At 42.4% G+C, this 27,494-nt stretch overlaps 1 protein-coding gene across 1 annotated transcript in view; it reads right to left on the minus strand.

Annotated features, from left to right (window-relative positions):
- Window positions 1-19,635: 19,635 nt before the first annotated feature.
- Window positions 19,636-27,494, minus strand: part of wdr11 (WD repeat domain 11) — a 65,667-nt gene continuing 57,808 nt past the window's right edge. The window contains exons 25-29 of the mRNA XM_084735987.1: window positions 27,005-27,170; window positions 26,542-26,639; window positions 25,044-25,189; window positions 24,343-24,425; window positions 19,636-22,267 (exon numbers count right to left, since the gene is read on the minus strand). Coding sequence (XP_084592113.1) covers window positions 22,068-22,267; window positions 24,343-24,425; window positions 25,044-25,189; window positions 26,542-26,639; window positions 27,005-27,170 — 693 coding nt within the window. The 3' untranslated portion in view covers window positions 19,636-22,067. The remainder of the gene's footprint in view (window positions 22,268-24,342; window positions 24,426-25,043; window positions 25,190-26,541; window positions 26,640-27,004; window positions 27,171-27,494) is intronic.

A 27,494-nucleotide genomic window follows, 5' to 3' on the forward strand; every position in this document is an offset into this window, starting at 1 on the left:
TGGCAGCTGTAAGTCCCAGTGAAGCCACATTTCCTTCATTAAGATATATTTCACTGGCACAGGGTTCTGGGTGCAGCCTGTTTCAATAAGACCCCAAAAGACTCAACCTGACTCATTCATCACCATTAAGGAAATGCAAGGAGCCCGGTACAGGTGGTGAAACCTGCTCGCAGAATATTCCCTTTATTTTGACACAAAACACCATCACTATCTGTATTTTTTTGCACTGTGGCTGAAGTATTTACAGCACTTAGAGGAGCTAATAATGAGATAGACAGCAGCTCCAATGAGCAGGATTATCCTTCATTTAGTTATAGACCCATAAACTGTATTTGTGCTCCAAGGAAAACAGTGGAAAATATTTTAATATCAGTTTAAAGTAGCCTATTGTAATTATGTTGCTGAATTTAATTCCACAGATCTAATACTCTAAACATTATGAATTATGTGTAAACATTATTTGACCAAGGTCTTTACTTGAGTTGTTACCCGATCCTACCCTCAAATCCTAAGCAACCTGGTTTCCATTTAACCACTTAATTTAACTACATAATGGGTCCTCAATGCCTTAATCGCCACAGCTCAAGATACGTTTCTCAGAAAACAAACCTCTGACTGACATTTGTTGCCAGGCGTTAAACTCAAATCCAACTGCAGAACAATCGACTCTGGCTTTTCAAGTCCTGACGATTGACGGGAGTCTGAGGTGTGGTACGGTTCAAGGAGGAGCAGCCTGAAACATCTAATGTGAGGAGCTCATGTCACGACTTGTGTCTTGTCTTAATTCTCATTATTCAAGCGTGGAAAAGTCATTTCACTGTTTGCTCTGTTTTCTTTTAGTCAAGTAGACCTGTTGAAAAGTCTAAACTTGCTTTAATACCCTTGGCAGACAGTGTGTGTGTCTATGTGTGTACGAAGCGGTGCCTCTGGGTTACCTCCTGGGCTGAATGTCAGGAATCCGCCCCCGCTTTCTCAGTTAAAGGTGCACCCGATGCCCTTCTTCCTTCATGGCAAACCTCACCTGGCCCAGGTGTGCTCCTTCCCCCCCCGGGGGGCCGCCAGTGAACCTGGAGCGACGGGCCCTGGGGTCGCCCAGCCGGCCAGTCCTGCTTTATAGCTCATCTCCCGGGCCTCTCTCCTCCTCCTGTCCAAGCAGCCATGTAATGAAGCCCTAATGAGCCTGTCACTCCAACTGTCACTTAATCTCACCTGAGAGACACAGAGATGGACGGGGAAAATCAGGGTAAAGAGGTGAGACAGGCTGAAAGTGGCAGGAAATTAAAGAAAGAGAAATTCATCAGGGAAATGTAAGGATTAAAATGAAGACAGAAAAAGTTAAATTATGACCAAACCAAATCAGTTAAAGTGGAATTTCTAATATCAAAGAATATAAAAGGTTATTACAAGTGGATCACTTTACAGAGATACCAGGACATATTTTACAAGTTTCACCCAAGTGAGGACAATAATACAAGACATCAATTACATATGAACAGCAGTGGAATAAATCCTTTTTTTTACTTAAGTAAATCTACAAGTACTGCAAATTTTGCCACTTTACTGCATTCCAATGACGAATGACAGTGCGCATTAATAAACAGTACTGTAGCGTAAATCCACCAGAATTAGCCAAGAGGTTGTTTTTCATCTGTAGTCACTGGACTAATGTGACCAGACATCCTGAGAAGTTCAGGAAAGTCCTGAATTACAAACAGTTGTCTCAAATCCAGAATCCTGTCCTTGTTGTCCTTACAAACAAATCATTAAAGTAACAGATAATATGAACAATATATGACTTTGTGGAAATTATGATCAGATCACATGTGTAGGCTATAATTTCTACTTTTAGCTATTAAAAGTGTTTTTTCTAAAATATTGAATTAGGCTATCATAAATACCGAATTGTTGATGTCATCTGACCAGTTTAAACCAGAGGACGAAGTGCGTAGCACTGTGGAGGAATTTGTGATCCAAAAAATATCTTTTAAAAATGTGTTAGTAAGCATCTATAGCTTAATGACACTTAAGGCAACAGTGAGTCATCTATAAAACAAAATATGCAATTTTATAATAAAACTGAAAGTGCATATTAAAGTTAATAGAAACATTCAGGATACCCTTATACTATGTTGTCAGGTATTTAAAACTAGCAGCACAGAGAGTTACTGTGCAACATGTGCAACAAATAAAATGAGGGATATTAATGTTATTAGAAACATGGAGTAAATACAACAGTGTGCTGCACTGTTAGACACTAAAACACACACAGCAGAAGCACAGACATACAGGCAAGTGAAATGTTTTGCTTTGTATGGGAAATATGTGAATATTTAATCACACTGAGCCTCTGATTAACTGGGACTTTAATCATTAACAAGAATGTTACATGGCTGCAATAATAACTAGTAACTACACCTGTGAAATAAATGCTGAACTGTAGTTGAGGGGAAATATTAAGTAGCATAAACAGAACTAGTCAAGTATCCTAAAATCAACCCAAACTTGTACTTCAAGTACTTCAATCATTCGTTTATTTAAAACAGGGACAGTGCAGCCTGACAACTGTCAGCTACAGCAGTAAATATACTGCAGTGGATACAGCACAATGCAAATTTCCATCTGTTGTCCCTGGGTGTATATGCAATGTACATACTGTAAAAATATAAAAACTATATAACACAATGAAAATTTCCATCTGTTGTCCATGGGTGTGTACACAATGACTCTGCAATGTGCATACTGTGTAAAAATGCAACACACAACACCCATTATACACTGAGAAATGCACAACCAGGCCCGATGACAACATGTTGCTGTAGAAAAGAAAGCAGTTTTGTGGAGGAGTGTTTTATAGCAGTCTCCCCTTGTTGATTATCTGGTTTGCCTTATTTCACCATAATGAGCTGTTACAATGAATTCTTTAAGCAGTGGGGAACTAAATCACACAGTATCTTATAAAATAAACAAACACTGGTCATTAACAAAACTCAGTGAGTATTTTTTTTTAATAACATTGCAGTGATGCAGCTATATTGATTTGGGTAAATACATTTTTAATTACTTTCCACCAGTGCATCTAAAGATACAGTAAGTTCTGAGGCTCGTGCGAGCTCCATCTCTACCACTGCATGGAGCCAGTGAGCCATTTCCCCCTGCAGCAGTGAGAGAAAATGTTACAGCGAAGGGGAGGGAAGGACCGAGGAAGAATGAGAGGAGGGGGAACAGTGAGCATACAGTCTGGCAAAGGCAGAGGTTGCCTGATTAAAAGCATGTGCTGATACCCCGATTCCCAAGCTATGACAGACAGACTGCTGCAGATACAGAGGCACAGACATGAACAGAGAGGTAAAGACCTCCAGGTATGAACATGTATGCGCATGTTTGGCTGGACACTTGCACTTGAAACACATTTGGAAATGATGCATGTGTTGATGGCCGACATTCACAGGTGAATAATTTAGAATAACAAGGTATGAAAGGCAGCCAAACAAAGTAAATCCTCTGTCTTTTTCTTTTACACACTGATGGGGTTTTCACAGAGGATCATGTCTTCCTTCCGTTTGGAGGGTTAGTTAATGACAACAAACACACTCTTGAGAATCAAGACAGGAGTTAAGGTGGGTGTGTGTGTGTCCCACGTAAGAGCATCACTGGCCCATGACGTGAGGAACTGAAGCGAGCCAGGGGAAAGCAAACAGAAGCAGAGCGCTGAAGAAGGGCTCAAGATCCAGAAAGAACAGCAAAGTTCGAACCCAGAGAGAAAATATACACTGCACAGGCCTTCAAATAAAATAATAATGTCTCTAAAAACATGAGAGCTGGGCAGCAAACTCAGCTCCACAATGACAACATGCAGAGTCTCTTTTGTTCTCCAAGTGGTCGGCTGGGATGCCAAGGCTTTGAAGCTGACAACTGACGAATCCAGACAGAAGAAACAAATTGGTGGGGAAAAAATCATGACCTTAATAAAAGAAATTTATATATATATTTCTTTATTTAGACTTTGCGTGCATTTTCTGTTTCATTGTGATCTTTCACCATGCTTTTGGTGTGGCCTGGCATCAGAATATCAAATATTTATTCAATCCTTGGAACACATCGTTCAGTCTTTTCTCACTGGTGTGGGTTTCAAAAACACACATGCTGACTAGTTTACCTCTAACAAAACATTTTCAAGGCTGTCTGGGGGCTGGTATATGAGTGAAAAAATACATCAATCTTTGTATGTCAGCACTGCCTTGGCACAGTGGGGATTTCACATGGTGCTCAGCATTAGCCAACAGCAAAAGCAAGGGCTGTGCTCATATAGGGGATGCTGGTCGGTCTGGTCATGAGTGGGGCTGCCTCGTCTGGTTCCCCTTCTTATCTTGTGTTTATCTGGCTCTCAGAAGCCGCTGCCAGCAGTGACGGAGACCATTACAGTTCCCCCATCACAACTTATTTATGTTAGCCTTGATTAATAGCCTGTGCATTTGCAATGAGACACACACACATTGATTGAGATGTGAAGAAGGATGGCTTGTTTAATTTCAAAAGGAGCTTAATCCATTCCCACTCTGCTTGTGACATGTCAGTCGTGCACCACATGAACAGTGGAGGAGGCCAAGGAGTGCAGCCTGCATGCTACATCTGCAAACAAGCCCATCCAGCTGTGCAGTGTATAGATCCTAAGACTCTTTAAACCTTCACGTCTCTGTTCATTTGTCAAAATTTACATGGAAACAGATTAGACATGCATTTCTGAGAGCTGCTTTCCAAGATGAGGGAGGATGTTTTTTTCCAAAACCCTATTTTTTCCGCAAGTGGAGCAAAATACTGCAGGTCTCCGGTTGTTTTGACCACACAGTAATTTCGAAACCTTTCTCAGAAATTCATGTGATGCATTAAGAAGAACCATTTTTCATTGCAACATCTGTTGCAAGCACATAAAACCTACAAGGTATATCTCTTTATATTTTTCTTTTCCAGTAAAGGCCTAAAAACAAACCAGACATCTGTAAAGAGTGATTTATTGGCATCGTGAGGCAAAGTGTGAAATCACGACAGCCCATTTCGACAAGAACCTCTCCTGTTCAGAAGCCTTGCTCAATCCTTTATGTAAACCCAAAATTCCCACACTTATGTTGTAGCACGATGGCTGAGCTCACCTGTCCCGGCACGAAATGAGCTGAGAACAGCATGCGCCAATAAATGATGTGCTGCTTTTATCTTGCTTTGGGGTTGCTGTAAATATTTTACCAATACACTGTGTTACTATGGCTGTGAGCAACCAGGGGCGTACAGTAAAATTAATTACCAGGTAGAGCTGATACTGTAGGGCGTTCTGTGCTTCAACATGCCAGGTAAAAGCCTCCAACACGCTGCTGCATAAGATAGTTCTCTGCCGGAGCTGCAGCAGTCAGAGCAGCAGTGGCTGTGTGTGTAATGCTGCTGGGGCTGAACTGGTCAGTGCAGCTGTACACCGCACACACCGCACACTGCCCCCCCTCATGGCTGCTTCACATTATGGTATTCCCTCATTCCCCATTGTGAAATTTGTTATCTATCATGTGACTGCCTGGGTTCCATTAAAGCTCACACTTCCCTCCATCCTTCCTCCTTTGCCTTCCTCTCTACCTCCTCTGATGGGGGTGATGCAGCATGGTGACGGACGGCGTTTCTCCACACGTTTATGGATCTGGACTGAATGTTTATTTGTGCAACAGCAGGCTCAGCGGGAGTCTACCCTTTCCCTGTTAGCTCCCCCCATAAGTGTAGCTGCATATGTATATTTGTAGCTAAGAGTTAGTTTTAACTTGTTCCTGGGCTGTCTTAAAATTTTAAGTTTGCTGAAACAAGTTTACTAGTCAGATAACCTCGATTTTAATTCCAGAGTGCGTATCTGCAGAACAGTAGGGTTTTGTTTTCAGGATAACAGGCTTAACCTTACATAGACAGATAATTTACAGTTATAAACAGTTGATCAGTTTACAGTGGAGGACTCATCATCGCTTGTTATTATCGTCTTGCACTCCTGCAGTGTTCCTGCGACCTGCCTGAGCTTCTTCGAGTCTGGTGAGGAGACGGTGAGGAGAAACAACTCACTTCAACCTTAGATTATATAAGAAATAAGACTTCAACCTATGTAACTGACCATCTGTGATTTTTTTTACAGTGTGTGGAGGCATCCATGCCTGCGTTTGCACTGTATGTTAGATCCATCAACAGTGAGTGAAAAGCTGATCGAGTACATTAAGAATACGTCAGCGTGTAGCTCAGTCTTATCAGTGGAGCTCAGCGGAGTCATAGAGCAGGTATGTAGTAATGCACATTTATGATAACCCAAATGTGCAGAAACTTATTGGCCTCTGTGGGCCTGATAACAAGTTGGCGCCACAGCAGAACTGATATCACATGACAGGGTGAGCGATTGTGAGAGACAGAAAGAGTCTGTCAAACATATGACCAAACAGATAACTCCAACTCTCAGCGAGACCTCCATCATTCACTTGGATTATTTATCACCCCCACCCCCTGTTGCCCTCCATCTCCTTCCTTTTCTGACTCCTTTAGCTGAGGAAGACCACTCCATTGGGCCACAGCTCTATCTAAAGACCCTCCTTCGACACTGCTCTGGTCCCAGAGTGAGGGTGATGGAGAGGGGTTATCAACCCAAACACCTCCCTTGTCTTCCCCTCCTCCAGAAAAGAGGCCTGGGAAAGGAGGACGGATGGAGGGATTGAGCTGTTAGGCTGGACTGAATAAAGTAGAGCTGTTAGCCTGATGGAGAGCGGGCTGTTTTGCAGTGAACGCGGCTGTCAAAATGTTAGACGAAGACAGGGTCGAACATTGATATCAGTCAAGTGAATAGCGTGTGAGAGGCTCTTTTACAATGATGTATTGTGCTTGTTCAATATGGTATTAGTAGACTTTAACAGTAGCTTTAAAGCACACTCATCCATCTGATGACAGTTAGATCTCTCAGACTAGCTGTGACAAATGTTGGGATTATTGCATCTCAAGATAAAATACTTTTTCACACAGATTCTGATGCAAGACTTTCCCTTGGAGCATAAAAGAAGACAAATCGCAAGCCCTGGAATGTTAGGGAAAAAATGAAATACTACATCACTATACAACCCCAAATTCCAAAGAGCTGGGTCTTCTGTAAAACGTGAATAAAAACTGAATGCAATGATTTGCAAATTGTTTTTGACCTATATTCAATTAAATACAGTACAAAGACAACATATTTAATGTTCAAACTGATTAACATTACTGTTTTTTGTAAATATACACTCATTCTGAGTCTACAACACGTTGACACAGGAGCATGTTTGCCACTGTGATACGTCACCTTTTCTTTCAACAACACTAAGTAAGTGTTTGGACACTGAGGACACTAATGCAAGTCTGTTTTCATACCTTGCTCTTCATAATGCACCTCATATTTTCAATGGGAGACAGGTTTGGACTGCAGACAGGTCAGTCTAGTACCTGAACTCTTTTACTACAAAGCCACACTGTTGTAACACACACAGTGTGTGTCTTGGCATCATTTTACTGACATGTGCAGGGAAATCTCTGAAAAAGATGCTGTCTGGATGGCAGTAAATGTTGCTCCAAAACCTGTATGTACATTTCAGCATTGATGGGGCCTTCACAGATGTGACAGTTAGCCACTAACACCATACCATCACAGATGTTGGCTTATGAAGTTAGCACTAATAAAAATCTGGACGGGTCCTTTTCCTCTTTAGCCCACAGGTCCATCATTTCAGGAAAACATCTAAAATGTGAAGGTCACAGCACACTTCTCCACTTTGTGTGAGTCCATCTCAGATGAGCTCGGGCCCCTTATGTACAGAGATTTCTCTGGATTCTCTGAATCTTTAATGATATTTTGGATTCTAGATAGTGAAATTCCTGAATTCCTTGCAGTTTTTTGTTGAGAAACACTGTTCTCAAACTGTTGGACTATTTGCCCACACAGTTTTCCACAAAGTTGTGAACTTAATGAGTATATATTTACAAAAAATAATAAGGATTATCAGTTTAATCATTAAGTATTTTGTCTTTGTACTGTATTTAATTGAATACAAGTCAAAAATTAATTGCAAGTCATTGCATTCTGGGGCTTAAACTGGGGTTTTAGTTCAATTTGACAGTATATACTTTTGTGTCAAGGAAAATATGAGAAGAACAATGTTTCTTTGTTTCTGCACTTTAATTTTGGCATAATTTGCTTTTTTGTCAGATCGCTCAACACTTGCAGGCCAGGGCTGTACTCTGGAAAAGCAAAAGTGAAGTCCAAGAACAACCACATCTTCATGTTCACACACACACACACACACGCACACACACACACACACACACACACACACACACACACACACACACACACACACACACACACACACAGGTCACCCAGTTGTGAAAAGAAGCCAAAATACACTTAACTAATCTGCTTGATCTAGCAATTTATTGACGATGAAAATTTCAAAAGGGTTGAAACTTGAGCCACATGCGTCCTCTAAACCATGGCCAATGCAATTTCCACTGGCAGGCAGGGGGGGGGGGGTTAAGGTGGGATGGGTCTGACTAGTGGATGGAGCTTTATTGGTTGTATTTACCCCAACGTAAAACTAATTCACCCTCGATGACAACCCACGGTGAAGGGGCGAAAGACGAGATGCATTCTTTTTACCCCCCTCCCTCAACTACCTACTTTATTAGCTGGCCTTTCTGTGACAGAGCCATACATTCTCTGCCCTGCTCTCTCTGACACACACTACACACATGCCCTCCTTCTTCCTTTACACACACACACACACACACACACACACACACACTTCTGCACACACCAACCAACCCAAACATGTTATATTACCGGCTGGGAATTTATATCGCCTTCAGAGTGAAAAAGCAACTATGCCTCAGTCTGGGCGCAGGGCTCCATCGCTCATGTGCACAGGCTGCCCTTTATGGCTGCACGGTAGTGAGGCCCCTCGTCCAGACTGGGCTCAGAATACACTCAAAGCTGTGACACACGCAGGGAATTGCAACGGCACAGTCCTGAGTTATGTCTACGCACAGCTTTATTTGTTTTTCCTGTATATTAATGAACGGATGGACAAGAGAATAAGGATTCTGACCATGAAGACAGCAGGACATTTGTCTTGGTTAAGTAATTTATTCATCCCATCTGGAGCAGTAAGTTATCAGAGTTCAAAGCTAAACGGCCTGCCATTAGTTTGCTCTACCTCTTCTTGCCATCACTTACACTCATGATACTGTAGGACCATAACTCTTCAAGGACGTCTGAAGAATAAAAATGAAGAGATAGCGCGGCTAGCAGGAGCCGCTTTCAGTAACACCTTGTCTATACTACCACTGGAGCTCCATCTCTCCCCGGGTCGGTCTTAAGGCCAGGAATGTGACCCACCTCAGATCTCCCAGGGCTCCAATGAGCTCCACATTGTGCTGAGGTTAGGTACCCGCAGGTCCAGCTGGGCTTTACTAGCAGTCCTGCCTCCAGCAGCTCTGCAGGCATATCGAGTTACCCCTGATGTTGGGTCAGCGAAGCCCTCCTGGTTCCACTTAGAGCGCTGTTTCATTATTTCAGATTTATCACTGCCATGTTTGCCAGTTGCCATGTTTTCCCTCCATACGTCCCTGAGTGTAATTCACAGCGTCTAATAATGCACAAACCAAGACACAAACCATTTTAAGGGACTGCGAGCTGGAGTTGTTCCCAGGCTGGAGGGTTTAGGGGCTCTCCAGGGGCTGCTGGGTAAAGCAGTGAAGTGTTGCCCAGAGGAGAGAGACCAGTCCCAGCGGAGGGAACATTACTGGATATGTAGCGAGTCATTGCATGGCCTAAGGGTCCGGCCTGATAGCCACCCACACCCTTGTTACAGAATGGCATTGTGCAAGGCAGACCAAATCCCAGAGAATGGCACAATGGCAAAGGAGTGTCATGGGTTATTTCCTATTTATTTTCCTCCTTTTGTTTAGCTTACTGAGGCACAACGTCATTATTGTATCATTATGTCATCTGCTGTTAATTTGCAAATAATGATTGATAAATGTGAAGATTATTACCATCCACTTTCCAAATTTCTAGTTCTGGCTAAGATCCTTGAATCCCAAATTTACAGCTAAAACTGTTGTTACTTGCTAAAAAATATTCTAAGTGATTTTCAGTCTTGTTTAAGAACAGGCCACAGTATCTGTACTGCTGCTACAGTTGTGACAAATGATATCATTGGTGCATTGGACAGAAAACAGACTTGTGTCACTTTATTTGTGGATCTTTCTAAGGCCTTTGATTCAGTGGACCACAGATTGCTGCTGAACAAACTACAGAAAGCTGGTTTCAGTCTGAAGGAAGCTGTAAAATGGTTCAGAAATTATTCTGTAGATTGAACTCAGTGTGTTTATGCAGAGGGCCACAAATCTGATTTTCTTGAGATAAATGAAAGTGTCCCTCAGGGTTCTATGTTGGGACGTATTTTGTTTTCGGTTTAATGTAAAGACAATCTTACAAAAATACATTTATATGCTGATGACGGAGTGATTTACACACATGCTCCCTTCACAGTACAGGTGATTTGGTGGGTTGGATGTTGCTGACCACTCTCAGACAACAGCACTGGTTTATTTTTTATCTATAAGCCAGTATTAGGTAAACTTCTGGCATACCTCTACATCAGCTCAGGAGGTTAACAGCTGTGCTCCTTCAAGTGGTCGCTTTTTAATGTACCCCGGGTTTTGACAGATCTGGGGAAAACTGCATTTTCCTAATATGCACCATGGGCATGGGACACTTTACTAAAAGATCTAATTTTAGGTAAAACTGTATCCATAAGTGAATTTAAGGGCATCGTAAAAATGCGGTGATGGAGACGTGCCTGTGTTTTTTGAGAGGCCACTATGTTTGAATAGCTGTTGTTTTTTTGTGGGTTTTTGCGTATCATTTGTTGCATTTTGTTATCATTTGGTATGGCTTCTACTGGCCTCTCCTGTAAGAGAGATTTTCTATCTTAATGGGACTTCCTGGTTAAATAAAGGTAATATAAAAAATAAGATAAGAATAGACACTCAAAAGGGTGTTATGATCAATTCAAACTGCTTGAGGCACAGATAAATATCAGTGACAGAGAAAACATGTACTATTTCACCACTCACTACATCTGTGCAACAGTAGGACTTTACATCTAATCTCCCAGGGGCCTCTAGGGGCCATTTAACTGTTGTGTTCTTGTGCCGGAAGCTGCTTGGTGGGGGTGTGGTGGGGACAGGAGACTTGGACGGAGCAAGAAGGGGGAAGAAAGCTTGGATTCATCCTCCATTACCATAATAGAATTACCGTGGGGAACAAAGCAGGCATTAGTGCGCCCACGGTGGCATTTGGAGAAGATCCATCTCTCTTTCCTCCGCGGGCCGGCCCTCGCCGTTTAAAGAAAAAGAAAATCTACCCTTTGTTCGGCCTTTCATGAGCCTCGCCAGATTGCGACAAGGGGCTCAACGGACACACATGCACACAGGCCAGCACAAACACGCAGCATGCTTGTCTTGTCGCACATGCTTGTGTGCGTAATGTGCGCCTGCATGTGCGCACTCACGGCTGGCCGGTGCCTCTGCGTTCATCGGGCAGCTTGACCTGCCCATCAGAGGGGATTACATCTACATAACTCCAGCAAAACACTGTCAGCAGCCTGCCCCTCCCTCCTCCACCCTTCCTTCCACTTGTTCTGTCATCCTGCTTTTCTCCCCACTCTGTCTCCTCATCACTTTAACCTTTCAATCCTGCCTCTCTTTCTTCTCCCTGGCTGTTAGACTTCTGTCTGGCCTGATGTAATACACTTCCAGCATTTCTCCCAGCTGTGTTGCATCAAATATCACTCATATAGTCGCCTCAAAAAGATCAAGCAGGAGTGTAAGTGAAGGGTGACCTCCCAGTATTTATCACAAAGTGTCAGCTTGGCATACCTTAGAGGATATTTCCCTGCACACAGGGCTACGTGAGCAGTGGCTATAAGGACTAGCTGCTATGCTGATTGCTAGATTAGGCAACATGCTGTAGTGCTGGTGTAAGATTGTCTCTGTGATAGAGGGAACATGGCGCCGTCATGCACAAACACAGTGCGCTGTTATGACATGGGCCTGCAACTTCTGGTTGGTTCTCGCACTGCATGACCCACTAACACACACCTCAGCCAACGAGAAGCACGCAGCAGACGCACTGGAATGTGACTCTTTTCAAAGGGATTCAGACAAAGATTCTGTGGTCTAGTTAGCATCCTGGGTTGACATGTTGAACTGAGTGAAATAATTAGATGATTTAAACAAACAGTTTACCGAAATGCATGCAGCATTTCACAGGACGATGCTGTGAAATAACTTGTTGGCACTGAGCTGCAGAATGGATAACAAGTAGTTTCCATAGGATCATTATACAGACACATTTTGTCATCTTAATTAGTTGCACTGACAGTACAGGCTACTCTAACTCCTTATCCAGATACACTACATGTGGAAACTGGTCTGGGGAATCTTAAATCCCCAAACTTTAAATTGGCTGGACATAAAGAGGAACATAGTCACTACCAGACACATCACATCTGTTCTCTGGACCTCTGCTGCCCTCTAGTGGAATAATAATAACAAAACTATCAGCCCTTTACTAATACTAAAGCACAATATACACTCTGTGTCAATGTTGACAGAGCTCTACTTTGGAAGTTGTGCACTGACAAATGTTAAAGACACTATGCAGCATTTTCCTAGAAAAACAAACAGACAAACTACAGACTCCTCTCCAGATAATAACTTATGGACCACTAGAAGTGTGTGGTGGTGTTTGTATCTGCAGAGACCTTGCCCTCTTCCTGTATTTTTTTCAGATTTCGCTGAGTTCTGGATGTTTCTGAGTTTCAGGCTGTCATTTTTTATTTAAATGTTTTTTCACACCCAGTTTTAGTTTTTAAAATATTTTTGTCCCTTCTTAAGTCTGAACATGCTATACAAAAGACATGGTTAGAATTTGTAGAATACAACTGGGACACAGTGCTTGTCTCAAATGTCAGGAACTGCAGCCATAAAACAAAGCTTATGGCTTTGTACCTCATACTGTATGACTATTCTTTGATTGATTGCCATCTCAACTGAAGAGCGCAGCGGACATTTTCCGTTTAAAAACGACAGGAGCAAGACTGAGCCTGGACCCGGTTCTCTCTTGGCAGCGCAGCACGTGCTTATCCCCAGGAGTACAGGGCTGCACGGGCCGCAGCAAAACAGTCCACCGCTCCTGGGCCTCCAGCGTCCCCCACGGCCACACTCTCACACACAGGCCCAGTGTGTCCGGTCGGACTACACGGAGAGGAAGCACACGTACTCCGCTTGACTAGAAATAAAAACACGCAGCTCAGCGAGAGACCCAAACACAGCAGGATAGTCTCTGCGCACTCACAGGAAAGAGGCCAGGGCAGTTAAACTGGGATTACTCTGTACATTCAGACACCGAGCACACATTCATAGAGGCACATGAACGGCTTCAGATAAACACACACACATGCATGTATACACAACCAGCAATACAGGAAATGGGTCAGCTGCAGCACAGGTATCCTTTACATCCTTTACTGGCTCCCACTGTCCGCGGATGAAAGGGAATACCTCTGTCTCTGCAGCCCTGGGCCCGGCTGGCCAAGTGTACAGCGGCTTATAAGAGGCCATTTCCTTCATAATCATCCCTGCCTTCCCCTGCTCTAATCTCCCAAAGGACAGTGGCAATTAGCCCGGGGAGGGCCTCGCTGTAGTAGGGGCATCTGTGGCATCTCTATTACCTCATGGCCTGCCATTGACACACACACACACATTTTGGGATAGACCAGAGGCATAGTTTGGATTTCTTCGTCTGTATGTAGGGGAGAGTGGGGTGAGCTGAGCCTTGGTGAAACTGAGTAAACCAGCCCACATTTCCACCAGTTTGGAGCCAAGGGTGTCATCAACAGAGGGCGTTGCAGAATACACAACAACCTTTAGAATCTGACACGGACACTTTGGTTCCTAAGAATAATCTGCTGATTTTTAAGTTCCAGCTGGGAGCCAATTTTTCAGGTTCTGAACCAGTTTAGGTTTGGTGAAAATTCTCAGAATGGTTGAAAGCTGGAACAGGGCTAGTGCTGGTGGAGAAGACCAATCAGATCCAGCTGGCAGGGACATTGTAATTTCTACATGCCAACTGATATGCCAGACATTTCATGGCACTTAAACTGTGAAACACTGCAGATAGAATTTTTACGTGGTCTACAAGCTGTGTTACATTTTTTTCATTAAAGACTTGATTGGCATGTCCTGGTTTCTGGTCTGAAAATCAAAATATCTCAAAATTTTGGCGATAAGATGTAAGAATCCAATGTAGAATTAAAGTAACACTTTGATATTAATGATAAGTGGACCCACTGGTTCAATTTCCCCTAGGTGTTTTGGCCCAAATTAAAAACGTGTGGGAATGTGGGAAGAATCACGACTCCTTGAACATAAAAAACCTATATTAGTCTGTGCAAGAAACAAGGTGGTGTCTTAACTTCCCCATAGGCTCGAATCACCCTGCTCTCCCCTAATAGGCCTTTTCCTCCTCTCTCCTCTGTGCACTGTTGTTCATTAAGCCTCTCCTGTCTTCACCTCTCACCACCTTATTGTTTAGTTACTATTAATTTGCTTCCCAGTCATTAATAGGATCTCTCTGTGGTGTCTATTTATTATTTACACACAAAAACACACACAGTCTGGATGTGGTTTAAGCTTTGTCAACACCAGTTGGGGAAGAGATCTTTCAGCCGTGTCTTTCCTGCTTGTTGACATAGCCGTGAGGATTTCCTATTCTACGAGGCACTAATATCATCAGATAAACCTCCCACTCCCAGTCTGGAAAGTTCCCCAAGTAACAGGTCTGTCAATCTAATGAAGTCTGCACATCCCACTGTCTGTTAGCAAATCATTAGTCTCTTTCTCACACTCATAACCCTAATCATTCTCGGAGGATTAGCAGTGTAGAATCATGCAAAATCCTGTGCAGGAGCTGCAGACCACACTGCAGTAATTGACAGAGGCAGCTCCACGCTCCTGACACAATGCTCTCATTGATTCCTCTTTGCTTTTGTAAATAACAGCCCCGGCCGCGACATGCGCACGTGGAAGCCACAAAAGAGCCGTTCTAGAGATAGCAGGAGCTTTTTAAAAAGATTATCCTGTCCGCAAAGTCATTACAGGGGCTCGATAAGAGTTTGTCATCGTGTGGTAATGTTCCAGAGATCCTGTTGTTCCCCCATGCTGCCCCTGCCCAGCCCCGTGTCCCCCTGCTTTACTCTCTCTCACTCATTCCTTTCTTAAATGGGAGCAGCGTGGTGTTGTGGCGAGGCGAGGCCATGGTCTGCTGAACACTGTGACATTCATCTAAATAGAATCAGATAAAGCCGGGGGCCTGAATACCTTCAACATAAACATCACCTGGAGCTCCCAGAAGGGGCCTCGGCACTGCTGGGCAGCCAACCAGAGTCTGCAAGCATCAGGGGGAACAGAGCTAAACCAATGGCAGAGGCTGAAAGGAGGGAGGGAAATCATTTCTAACCAATCTGAGGAGAGGCTGGCCGCAGATATCAGATGAAATCAGGCCTGTGGGTTCCTTCCACGCCAAGCGATACCCCCAGATGTGGGCGCGGGCAGGTGATGAGGGATGTGAGAGTGATTGCGTGAAAGAAACGGATATGACCTTTACACGTGTAGATCAGGTTCCCTGTGGAGTGGACCTGGAAGCAAGAAAGTGTTAATAACAGTGTGGGGAAAAGTGAGAATTACAGTGATGTGGAGAAGACAGGCAGTCTGGCTACAAGAATGAGAAACATCAGATAATATGGAGGTAAAAAGAAAGGAAAGCATTCAAATTTAAAGGAATAGTTCAGATCATTTGATGCAGAATTGAATGAGGTACTTATCGATAGTCAGTGCATCACTTACAGTAGATGCTGGTCGGCACAGTTTGGAGAAGCAGAGAGGAGCACCGGTGCATAAGCTAAGTGATGTACTACTGTGAACAGGGTCAGCAGAAAAAGGTATTTTAGCCACTTAAAAAACTCCACCCAAACTCCACCCAAAAATGTATTTTCACCATACTTTTCTTTCTTTCACTTTACTTTTCTTTTACTTTTCAGATAGGAAACCATCATTATATAAGTCAGATATTCCTCTCTTCAAACTGCTGCTGCTCTCTTCAAGTAGCTGGGGTACCACTGTCTCCATATATTAGTATATTTGTGTTAATGAGTGCAGTGTTGGCAGATTTCCAGTCCAATAAGTGCTCAAAACTCACCCAAACTTATAAAAAACAACAACCAAAGATTTCATAACAAACAATACAAATGAATTCATGAACAATAGCAAAATATTATAATTCGTAAAATTTTTTAATATGAAATAATGGCAAAAAAAAAAACACCTGAAGTGTTCAAAAGAGGGCTAGAATGCAGATTCTGCATGTATAAAACTTTTTCCATTTCTGGTCTCTGCCTTAAAAGTAAAAAATAAACAGCAGACAGCACAAACAAAAAAATGATTGTCCACAGCAGTTCATTGCTTAGCCTCCACGCTGGTATCCCTCTCTGCTTCTCCAAACTGAGGGCTTGCCCACTGGCATCTACTGTAGTTAACACACTGACTATCAATAAGTACCTCAAATAATCTGAACTATCCCTTTAACACTATATTCTACCTTTCTTTTAACAAAGGTCAAAAGGACAAGAGTGAAACAGCAATCAACATACCTAGACAAATAATTATCCTCATAAATGTGGCAGCCACTCAACCCAAATGTAATTCCACTACCTGGGGTGTGAGCTGCCTGAAGAATGCTCCAAAATGTCTGGGGAGGGTGTTGAGAAAACAATGGAAGGTGGGATAATTACAGAGAAAATGAGGGATGAACTCAGTGCTAACCCTAAGGGAGGAGGGGAAAAACAAACTGGAAAATATTTCATGCAAACAGAGTAAGACACAGTGGGTTTTCGGTAAGTTGTGCACGCAGGCATGGACCTGCCCATCCTGGATAAAGCTATCTGTCAGCACCAGAGGAAACCGTGCTCATGGGAACTGGATGACCTGCTGTATGTCACCGTCTTTACCACACAGACTGAGCAGCGCTGGCTCACTGAGGTTTAGTCCTGCTTATACAGATGATTGAGAATGTGTAACAGAGAGACTACCGTATACGATTGATTCGGAGCTGCCTGTTAATTCTCGTTGTATGTGGCGTGAAACATTGAAGGCCAGTGATTTCCATCTGTTAAATGAACATAAGTGCTCCTCACAGCTTTGGATCCAACCGAACTTAATCTTGTGCTTCTGACACTACTTTGAATCTTATTTCAGGAGGAGGGGAAGGGGGGTTCTGAGAGGTGAAAGCCAAGTAGCAGATGGAAACAAGGCTTCCAGGAAATTAGTGGAGGTGGGGTGCAGCAAGAACATGAGTTGGCATGGTGTCCGTCTGTATTCTTTAGGTGGAAGAAAAGCAGGGACAGATAGAAAAAAAGAGGGATAAAGTACATATAAGGTGGAAAAGGGAAGTGACAAGTGAGAATGGCGGGATGGGAGTTTGTTATCAGAGCCATTTGGCTAGCTGGGTGGTAGCCTACAGCATAAGCAGTAGGACAGAATAGAAATCCTGTAGTGAGGCCCTGCATACTGATGACCTGGCTGTAACGGCTGGATCGGCTCTCCGGCAGTTATTCATTAAGCCATTAAAGGAGCACAATCAAGTCATTTGTGTGGCCTTCTGTTTCAGACTGTTTTTCTTCTCCTTTGTGCTCCGCTTTCTGCAGGAGAGGGAGAAGAAACAGAATACACGTCAATGAATAAATCTGAGGCGAAGAAAAGAGTGAAAACGGTCAGACCTGGGCAGCGAGCTGAAGCCAGCTGTTGGCCCTCCTTCTGAGCAGAAAAGAAGTAATTAATTGCGGAAGCGACTCATGCAGGAACTAATTCGCTCTTTAAGACAGTTTGATAAATGAATGAACATTCACTCTACCTGGGTTGAAATTAAAGTTGGATAATTGCAAAGAGCACTTGATATAACAGGTCTTTTTGGGCAAAGTGGCTGCTATTAAACAGAAGAGAGCCACAGCCACTTTGCCTCCTAACGAGGGGTAAGAGCGCCCTCTTGTGTCTTTAGACAGGAAACAACACACTGAAACTACAAAGTTAATAATATTGATTTTATTGCCATCCATATATACATTTATCTTTTTTCTCTTGCGATATTTATATAGCTTAAAGCATTAGGATCACTGTGTAAACAATGAACAGAGAACAAAGAAAAAAAAAGGCTAAACATTATTTAGTTCATCTAAATACAAAGAAAAGCAGCAAGTGTTAAAGGGACAGTTCACCCCAAAATCATAAATACACATTCATCCTCTTACCTGTAGTACAATTCTTCCATCTAGATCAGGGGGTTTCAGATTGTGGGCCTCCCCTCAGACAAAGTTTAGTAAAAGATGCCTTCCTTAGTTTATTTTATTGTTTTTGCTCAATTCCTGGATGTCTATGAGATCATGATTATTTTATCTGATGTTTGTGACAGCAAACTATGAACAACTGAGTTTGAAATACAACATTTAATAGCTCTCTTGGCATTTGGCAAGATAGACAACGAGCAATTGAGCCAAAATAGCCTAATACTGGAGTCTGACATAACTTAAAATGACACTAAATACATAAAAAAAGGTTTGTCCAAAGGCATTCACTAGTTTCAGACTCTGGGAAACACTAAAATCCCCCTGTATCTCTGAACTATTTCTGTAAATCACACACATTTAGACTATTCTATGTGATCTCTTTTGGATAACTTATGTAATATTCTTCCATTTCCACTTACTCCCACTTTGAATACCTCTGATCTAGATTTTGATGTGAGTCGAAGAGTTTTAGAGATATAAGGATATATGCCTTTGCTCGAATTTAATGGGACTGAACGGCACTCGGCTTGTGGTGCTCAAAGCAGCAAAAAAAAAACAACTCAGCAGCAATGTCTCTTTCCAGGAATCATGACACAGTCACTTAACAAACTCTGTCCCAAAGTGTAGTTTTACATAATAAATACAGATTAATAACTTTGTGTCAGTTACTCGCATCACTTCATTGACTCACTCTGATCTGCCATGGAAGTTCTGCTAGTTGTTCCCTGCACTTATATTTAAATTAAAAATTGAAATCACCCCAGTTGTGAGGCCGCAGTCAGTTTTTATCTATCTATAATTTACAGACACACACTTTGAACATACTTATCTTATAGTAAACACTTGCATGGGATGTAGTGTGGAACTTGTGCCGGTGCCACCTCACATTTTTCAAAGGTGAACACAAAACAATTAAAATCATATATATTCTATAATGCATAAACATAGCAGTCTCAACTGTAAGGATCCCTACTGTCTCAGAAGTGTCCCAGACAACATATCTTTGTCCTTCATGCATTTAGTATTTTCCTTTTACCTTAAAATCGACTGGAGTTTTCTAACAGCAAGAAAGAAGTTCCTACATAAAATTGTTCACAACAAGGTCTGCGGATTATCTTGAGTAATGATTTCTGGAAACAGACACTGATGTTGAATTTTTCAGACCACTAGCTACGTGCCAACTAGTCCCATTTATATTCAAAAGAAGGCAGACATCACGGTCGATTTCTCCACAACTCAGCAACTCACACCAAAACAGCCTAGATGGATGAATAGTGCTACAACTAAGAGGAAAAATGTGTATTTTCTATTTGGGGGGGAAATGTCCCTTGAATCAAACTAGTGCCTAATCATGAAGAGGCAGTACAGCACATGTTGCTTCCACAAGACTGCGTGACATATGATTGGAGGAGGACACACAGCGTCAGGTAAACTACAGCTGATTATCTGCTGGGTTGTGTGACTCTGTGCTGCCTCTCAGAGATCCTACAGTATGTCAGTGGAGCTATGTGAAATGGATCTACAGGAACAATATGTAGTCCCCAAAAATAGGCCTAGGTTGCCATAGTGACACTGCCTGGGGTTAACTGTAACACAGAAGAGAAACAGCAGTGATGTGTTTTTGAAACACAATCACACGCTAACAAGGTGCGGTGGATGGAGTTACTGTCTCGTTTCAGGACAACTAAACACATTACAAGGCAATTCAACACACAATCACTAAAGTCTTTGCATTGTCATACAGATGATTTTGACGATCAGTAGATATTGACGATGTGTAAATGAGGCAAAAGCAGAGCAGAGGAGACGTGGCAGCGAGTCTAAACCATTTCCTAAACTGTGTGTCAGGCTGTGATTGTGATGAGCAACAGTGGGAGCAGCACAGATTATTGTTTGTGTGTGAATGATCCATCGGAGGTCTGATTAAAATGACTTACAACACATTTTGACAGCTCTTACACACGCACACCAGAGAACAACCTCATTATACAAACACCAAAGAATCCAGAGAGCAGCATATCCTCTCAAGTCTCCATAAAAGTAGAAAATTAAAAATTCCAAATTGGATTAATGGAATGGATTAATGAACAACCAGCATCCATTGAACTGAAGTGAACTCTACACAAGCTAATTAAACGGTATCACTCAGGTGGCAGCGGTCAGATTCCTCTCGCCTCTGTGCGCACAGAGATAATACACTAATAAGTCTCTAATAAGTGAAGGCTGGCCTGGCTAACTAATTTTATTGCCGTCCAACAGTTACTGCTGCAGAGGCTTGTGCAGTAGCAGGCTTTGGTCAGTCACTAACACGGCACCACCTGCTGTGAATAAAACTTCCAGTCTGTTAAAGGAGAAATATGTAATATATTTACTGTGCTAAATCAGAAAACATGTCGATTTCTCTGACAGCAAAGCTACTGCCAGCATTTTCTCCTGCGAAATTTTCATTCCAGGCCAGAACGGCTGTTTTTATCTGTCCTTTTAATGTTTATTAGAGTTAAAATTAATGCTGAATGTTCACTGAATGAGTAAGTGTCTGCTTATGAGTTGTAATATATCATTACTAACCTTTTAGAAGGCGTAGATGTTTATAACAGTTAAATTGAGCAATATGTTAATGGAGTCTGTCATTGTCATTGTCATTGTCAAATATAATGTTGTGTACGTCTTGCACCTGTGTTCATTGTTCCTGCAACCTGCAGGCAACTTGGTTCAGGGGGAAACAACTCACTTCAACCCCAGATTGGATATTAAATAGGACTTCAACCTATTTACAAACTATGGCTCCAACTTGGTATTTGGAATGCAGTAATCATTTTTGAGGGCTGGGGTTTGAACATATTTCTCCTTTAAGTGTCTGTCTGGAGCTATATTGTGTCTCTGTTCCTGGGAGCGCAGAGGAATCAAAATTATCATTCAAAAATGTTGCGTTTTTGGTTAAATTAAGTGCAAAAAAACAGATTTTGGAATTCAGTCACAGGGAAGTAATGGGGCCCTTCTATAATGGCAGCACATTTTCAGAATCAACTAAGGGAGGTATTATTTCAAATTTATTCTGCCACATTTAATCTCACCAGCAAAAAGGCAAATTAAATCTGTAGAGCTACAACAGTACGTTGACATTATTAATACAGGCACACAAAATAAAGCTTAACAAGCAAACATTAAAAAAAAACAAATCAGGTAAATTCATTTACCGACAAAAAAAAAAACAACAACCTACACTGATATCAACAATGTGTATTACTTCACTTGTTGGGGGAATCAGGGCAAATGTGTGTTTCTTTTGGGGCTGTTACATGCATACACATATGCACACAAACACACAATGGTCATACCAAACATGAAGAACTGTCACTACAGCCACAGACACAGGCAGACTCCAGTGACGGACTGAAATCTTCACATGGAGAAAACTCCTCTCTTCTCATGAGGTGGAGGTGATGATCGTAATTCCCCTGGATGCCGACACAGAGTTAATTCACAACAGTTACATTACTGAAGTTGGCCTGAATGGACGACCCTTGATTTACATCAAATAGTGTGTCATCCATTCTCTCCCAAACCTCGAGGTCACTCTGTGCTCTCCTGGCCCAGCTCGATTTCCTCTTTGCCAAAAATGGCTTCTGGCACGCCTCCCTCTCCCTGGAACAGCTCCTCCATCAGCTGCTCTCCGGCGCTGCCGGCCCGTGATGCCCACAGAGCAGCGCCCTCCCTCAGGCCCAGAGAGCGTAGCAGCCGCGCATAGTCCAAAAAGGCAGCCTCGATGAGTTTATGTGCAAATGCAGGTCAAGGAGAACTCATTTTGGACAAAATTTAGTCCAGCTTGTCAATATATTTTAGCACTATTTACTTATATGTTCCAGTATAACGTTATTATGGACAGTTTGGAAATTTATCAACAGGCAAAAGTCAAAAAAGTGCAGGGAAATCTAATCTATGGTTGAAGTTACTGCACGTTTAATTTTAAAGTTAAGGCAAACATTATATTAATAAACAGCTTTTTAGGTTACGGTTTTGCTAGCTTACCCAGAAAGTGACGAGACGACACAAAGTGAGCAAGTATGCACATCAGGCAGAGAACACTCTGTGATGCAGGATGTACGGCACCAGCTTTAAAATACCAAGTTTTTAGGTTCCAAATGAAAAACCTGAATAAATGAGTGAAGAAACATAATGAATGCAGATAATTCCACACAGGGCACAAGGAGTCACCAGATTTGAGAGACCCTGAGCTCTATTTTCCTGCTGGTTCAATGACAGAAGTACCAAACATCCAGTTGCAATGCAATTTTTGGCAGTTGTCTATAATTTTTGTACTTCTGTGGTATTTTCCTGGCTCCCACTGGACCTGTTTGCAATGAGTTGAGAGGCACAGCTGATGCTGTTTTTATACATTAAGCAGAGCAGTTATATTTTTATACTCAATTATGCATTTACTTGGGTTTTTCTCTCCACTCAGATCAGATCAGACTTTTTAATGCAAATGCAAGGAACTTTCTGCAGCTTTAGTGGGCATTTAAATCATTGAGGGTACGCTGAAGACTAGAAGGGTTATTTATAGGTTTTTGAAAAAAACTGTGAATCACAGCAACCATGGGAGCACACAATAATAATTGTGCACAAAAAATATTAGGTTACTGGGTCCAGAAGCACAAGAGATTAGCTGCAGCCCCCTTGTTCATGCACACCCACAGGACTCAATGCATGATGGTAAACTGTATGTTACAGCCTTCATGGTGGAAGGATTTACTGAGGGACTGCTGTATTGACTGCATTGTCAGTTAGGTAAACTGAATGTATTCAGCCTCTTATCCACTCATTTTCATTGCTGCTGAAGGTCACCAAAACTTCAAGGATTAGTTTGTCAAACACAGGATTGCGCCTAAAGCTCTTTTTGAGCCACTTCATCTTGGTTTTACTATACATTTGTTACTCACCTTTAATCCTAAAAAAAAAGTACACGTGCAACAAAACTGAAAAAAAAAAAAAGCATTAAGTCAGCCTGAAAATGACTTTTTGTGCTCTCTTTAAAAGACAGCTTGGCCTTGCTCAGACTTAGTCTGCCCCTGGTCCAGTCTCCATAATTCATAAAATACTTAGTGGCTACATGCCAGTTCAGACCAATAAACAAGCCAAAGGGGATGTGTTTAATTCAGTGAACGTTCAAGAATTATAAGTTTTCAGATGAAATATTATTTTAGGGTGAACATAATTTTCTTCATCTTTTCTCTGATCTTGTGTTTTGTGCAACAGTTTTTCCTTGTGGGGTTATTGTATTTCAATGTTGATTATAATATATAAAACACATTTTCTAAAAGTTATCTTAATTACAAATGTGGCTGGTGAAACTGATTCATCCAGTAGTCAGCAGTAGTTGATTTCTCAGCCTTTTGACAAGTCAACAAGATAATCTCAGCTGCGTCATACCAACATGAGACACTATGCTCTACCCTTGAAGTTAGACAGTAAAAACACATATTTACAGCTGAGACAAAAATGTAGTCTGTGACCAAACAACACCGTTTGACCTACAGGTACAGGTACTACTTTTTAGATGCCTTCTTTTTGTTCGGTATATATCTATGCTCGGGTGTGATAAAAGTCTAAAAGTTCTTTTCTGAGTCTGCAGCATAACTGAGCTCTTGGACCACAGTGTAATATTGGCCATCAGGAACATGTGAAATGTAGCACGATGTGCTCTGTGGAGCATCTAAATTGACCTTGATTGAGAAAAAGCTCTCCACTATCGAGTGCAGTTCTATAGTAGAGATGGACAGAGTTAGTGGCGGAGCTAACTCTGGTTATAAATGGCCCTTAGAGTGCAGTAATGGGTTTTCAAAAAGGATATTGGATGAGTCGTTGGCCTCCATCACCCCATACTTCAGACAGGCTTCGATGAAGAGGGCGGCACGATCAAAGTGCCTCATACTTCCCACAAGATAGAAGGAGGAAGAGAAAGACACAGGCAGAAGGAAGAAGTGAGAGCTACTGTCAAAAACCAGCATCATCCCTGCCTTGATGTCTGTGATACTAAAGCATCAACCCTGTCGTCCTGACGCCACTCTAATTCTGTGTGAGAGGCTCTGTCGCCTGGGGCGTCTCAGAACATGAGCTGTCAAGAAGGAGGAGAAGGAGACCCACACCAGATCGATGCTGTGGTTAAAAATACCGGGTCCATATAGTACACTGCATGAAGTGTCCTTCAGGGTACTCAGGGAGAAAAGGAGTAGAGGAAACTCAAGTGTTGACGAGTGTGGATAAAAGAAGAGGTCAAGCAGAAAAAGTCACAGGGCAAATCCTTTTTTTAAAAAATGGAATTAGAAAGAGTTGAAGAAAGAGAATCATAATTCAGAGAATAAATGGCAAGATTCAATATTTTCATGGAAGCATTCTGTGAGTGGAATTAAAACAAGATAGAGAAAACTACAGGGTTCATGTTTCTCATTTGAAAATTCAATCCTTTTTAAGACCTGAATCTAACTCTCATATTTTTTAATCTCTGAATATATTTAGTCGGCTCATAGCAGCATCAGTCCTGGTTCTTACCTGTGGAGCATCTCTCCCACTTTGTAAAAGCAGCCCAGGCTGAGCAGCACCAGGATGGCTTTGGACTTGTGGTTGACCTGCGGGGAGCACAGGTGCTCTGCCCAGCGCTTCAGCACATCTGAGCTCTCCGCTGGGTTCAGACGCACCTGGAAACATACACAACACGCGAGGCAATGAAACTCAAACTGCTGCAAAGGTGATTTCTTGGTGGTAATGTGGAGTGTTAGAGTTGTTTCTTACATGGCTGTGTTTTCCTGATGTATTACACACTAATAAGAATACTTGGTTGGTCGACATGCCCGTCTATCCAAATTCTTATTGGTCGGACTACTCTGATAAGGAAAAATGCGCTTCTTAAGCAATTATTTTTGGCGGTGGGACATATGCAGAGTTGATGCAGTGAGTGACAGGCTGTTTTTTTTACTCTGCCCCAAACTAATTGCCAAGCTTAGAGAACAGAAGACCTGATTGGTCTATTATTAGTTTATTTTTGATGACAACATTTAACACTATATATTTTAAGTTATCTTGTTGACTTTGGCATTAGCATGTTGCACGGCTTTGCGGTTACCTTTTACAATCACAAACTTACTGGCACCATGTCAAAGCACCAGCAAGAATTGCAACACTGTCCCACAGTCTCAGAAGACAGAAGAGCTGAGTGGATTAAAAGTTCATTTTTTGCTGACTACATGTGTGCGGATTTGACTTTGTCTGACAGCTTTTTTAACAGGCACCTGTCGTTAACGGATCAAGTTTAACGATGGATAAATATCATCTGTTTGCAACCTGACTTCAACCTTGAAAGCTGTAAGTTTTGCCATGTCTTACATTATTTTAGGTTATCCTGTTGAACTTGGTGCTAGCATGTTGCTAATGTGGCTATTCCTACAGGGTGGGGTGACACTGGACTAATGTTGCAACACTGAGGGACAGAAACTATGTTTATGTTCAGCCTCGCTTGATAAATAATGCCAGTAGTTGGTTGATGCTGCATTTTTTTTTATGTTGCTTTTATACTGCAGTGCGAGCTGTGTTAGCAGTAGTGTTGTGTGAAAGCTGGCTGGTTCTGCTTCATGATCCCAGTTGTGACTGTGTGTGTGTGTGTTTCAGTTGTTACTGTATGTAAATCTGCTCAATAAACATGCCTTGAGGGTAATGATGTGAGAAAAAGAAATGGTCAAACTGCAGGAATTCATTTGCTTGGCAACACTGTGTAACTCTGATTAGCACCCATTTAGACTCCCAGGTAGAGTCACTCAGTGCACTGTGGCTGATTTAATTCATCTAGAGATGATGTACAGATTTTTTCCCATGGACCAATCCATTGGTCGAACAGTGGGTAGGAAGTCAGTCGACCAAGATTTTCTTTGGTTGACTACAGCCATAATGTTCACATCTAAGACCCACCCACTGCTCACGTACCCACACACTCCCAGTCATCCAAACATTACATAGAATCTGATGTTTCCTGTTGATGGACGACATGCTGAGTTACCTTGGCCAGCCAGGCGGCGCGGTTCCACTCCCCGTAGGTCTGCAGGTAGCGGCAAGCGTCCGCAGCCTTGTCAATCAAACACAACAGCTGCACTCCCTCTGACAGGCAGCAAGATGGGAGAATTTGTACAGAGATGTAAGAAGGTGAAATGATGACCTATCACTCTGCAAGGAGGCTAACTCTGCCCAGACACCGCCGTGATGATTTCTTAATACACTGTAAATCTGCTGGCAGCAGCCACATTCAATTCTTAATCTTAAATAATTGTGAAAATGAAAAAAAGAAGCAGAAGCTAAGACAAACAGCTGCAACCTTTTTTTAACTTTAAGATTGTTTAAACCTTTAAGGTCTTAAGAATACATGAATTATTTAAAAACGAAGGCTGCAGACACCCACACAATGAATGCTTCTTGTACTCATTAAAGTAAGAGCAGAGCTGCTATCAGACACACAGGAACACTACCTGCTAGCTTGCCATTGGCAATCATGTTGGTTGCCACTAGTTTGATGGTGGACTGCGAGGGCCCTGAAGAGGTGATGGTGGTCACCAGGCAGGCCTTGAGTGAGTCACAGTAGTAGCTGGGGTTGTCTGCGCTCGTCTCCAACAGTAACTGCACTGCCCGGTCCGTCTGAGAGCGACAACAAAGAGAAGAGGATGTAATGAGTGAGGCGGCGGAGAGAGAGACACGGCATTAGCGGCTCGGCCAGGTAACCCCTGTGTGAGCCGAACAAGACAGAATAACGAGGGGAAATTATGTTTATTATCGTGCTTTTTTCATCTGGTGTAGATGAAGGCTCACGCTGGGGTCAGCTCAGACTGTTTGTCGGAGGACCCTCTCCAACAAACAGCCTGCTGATTGCAGCCTGTGATTAGAGGGAGAGTGGTGACATTGAGACGGGAGAGGTGACTCCAATCCCCCACAGGCTGAGACGCCAGGGAGGACAGAGGCAGC

The sequence above is a fragment of the Lutjanus erythropterus genome, chromosome 14 (genome assembly GCF_056507025.1).
Source record: "Lutjanus erythropterus isolate fLutEry1 chromosome 14, fLutEry1.hap2, whole genome shotgun sequence".
NCBI lineage: Eukaryota > Metazoa > Chordata > Actinopteri > Lutjaniformes > Lutjanidae > Lutjanus > Lutjanus erythropterus.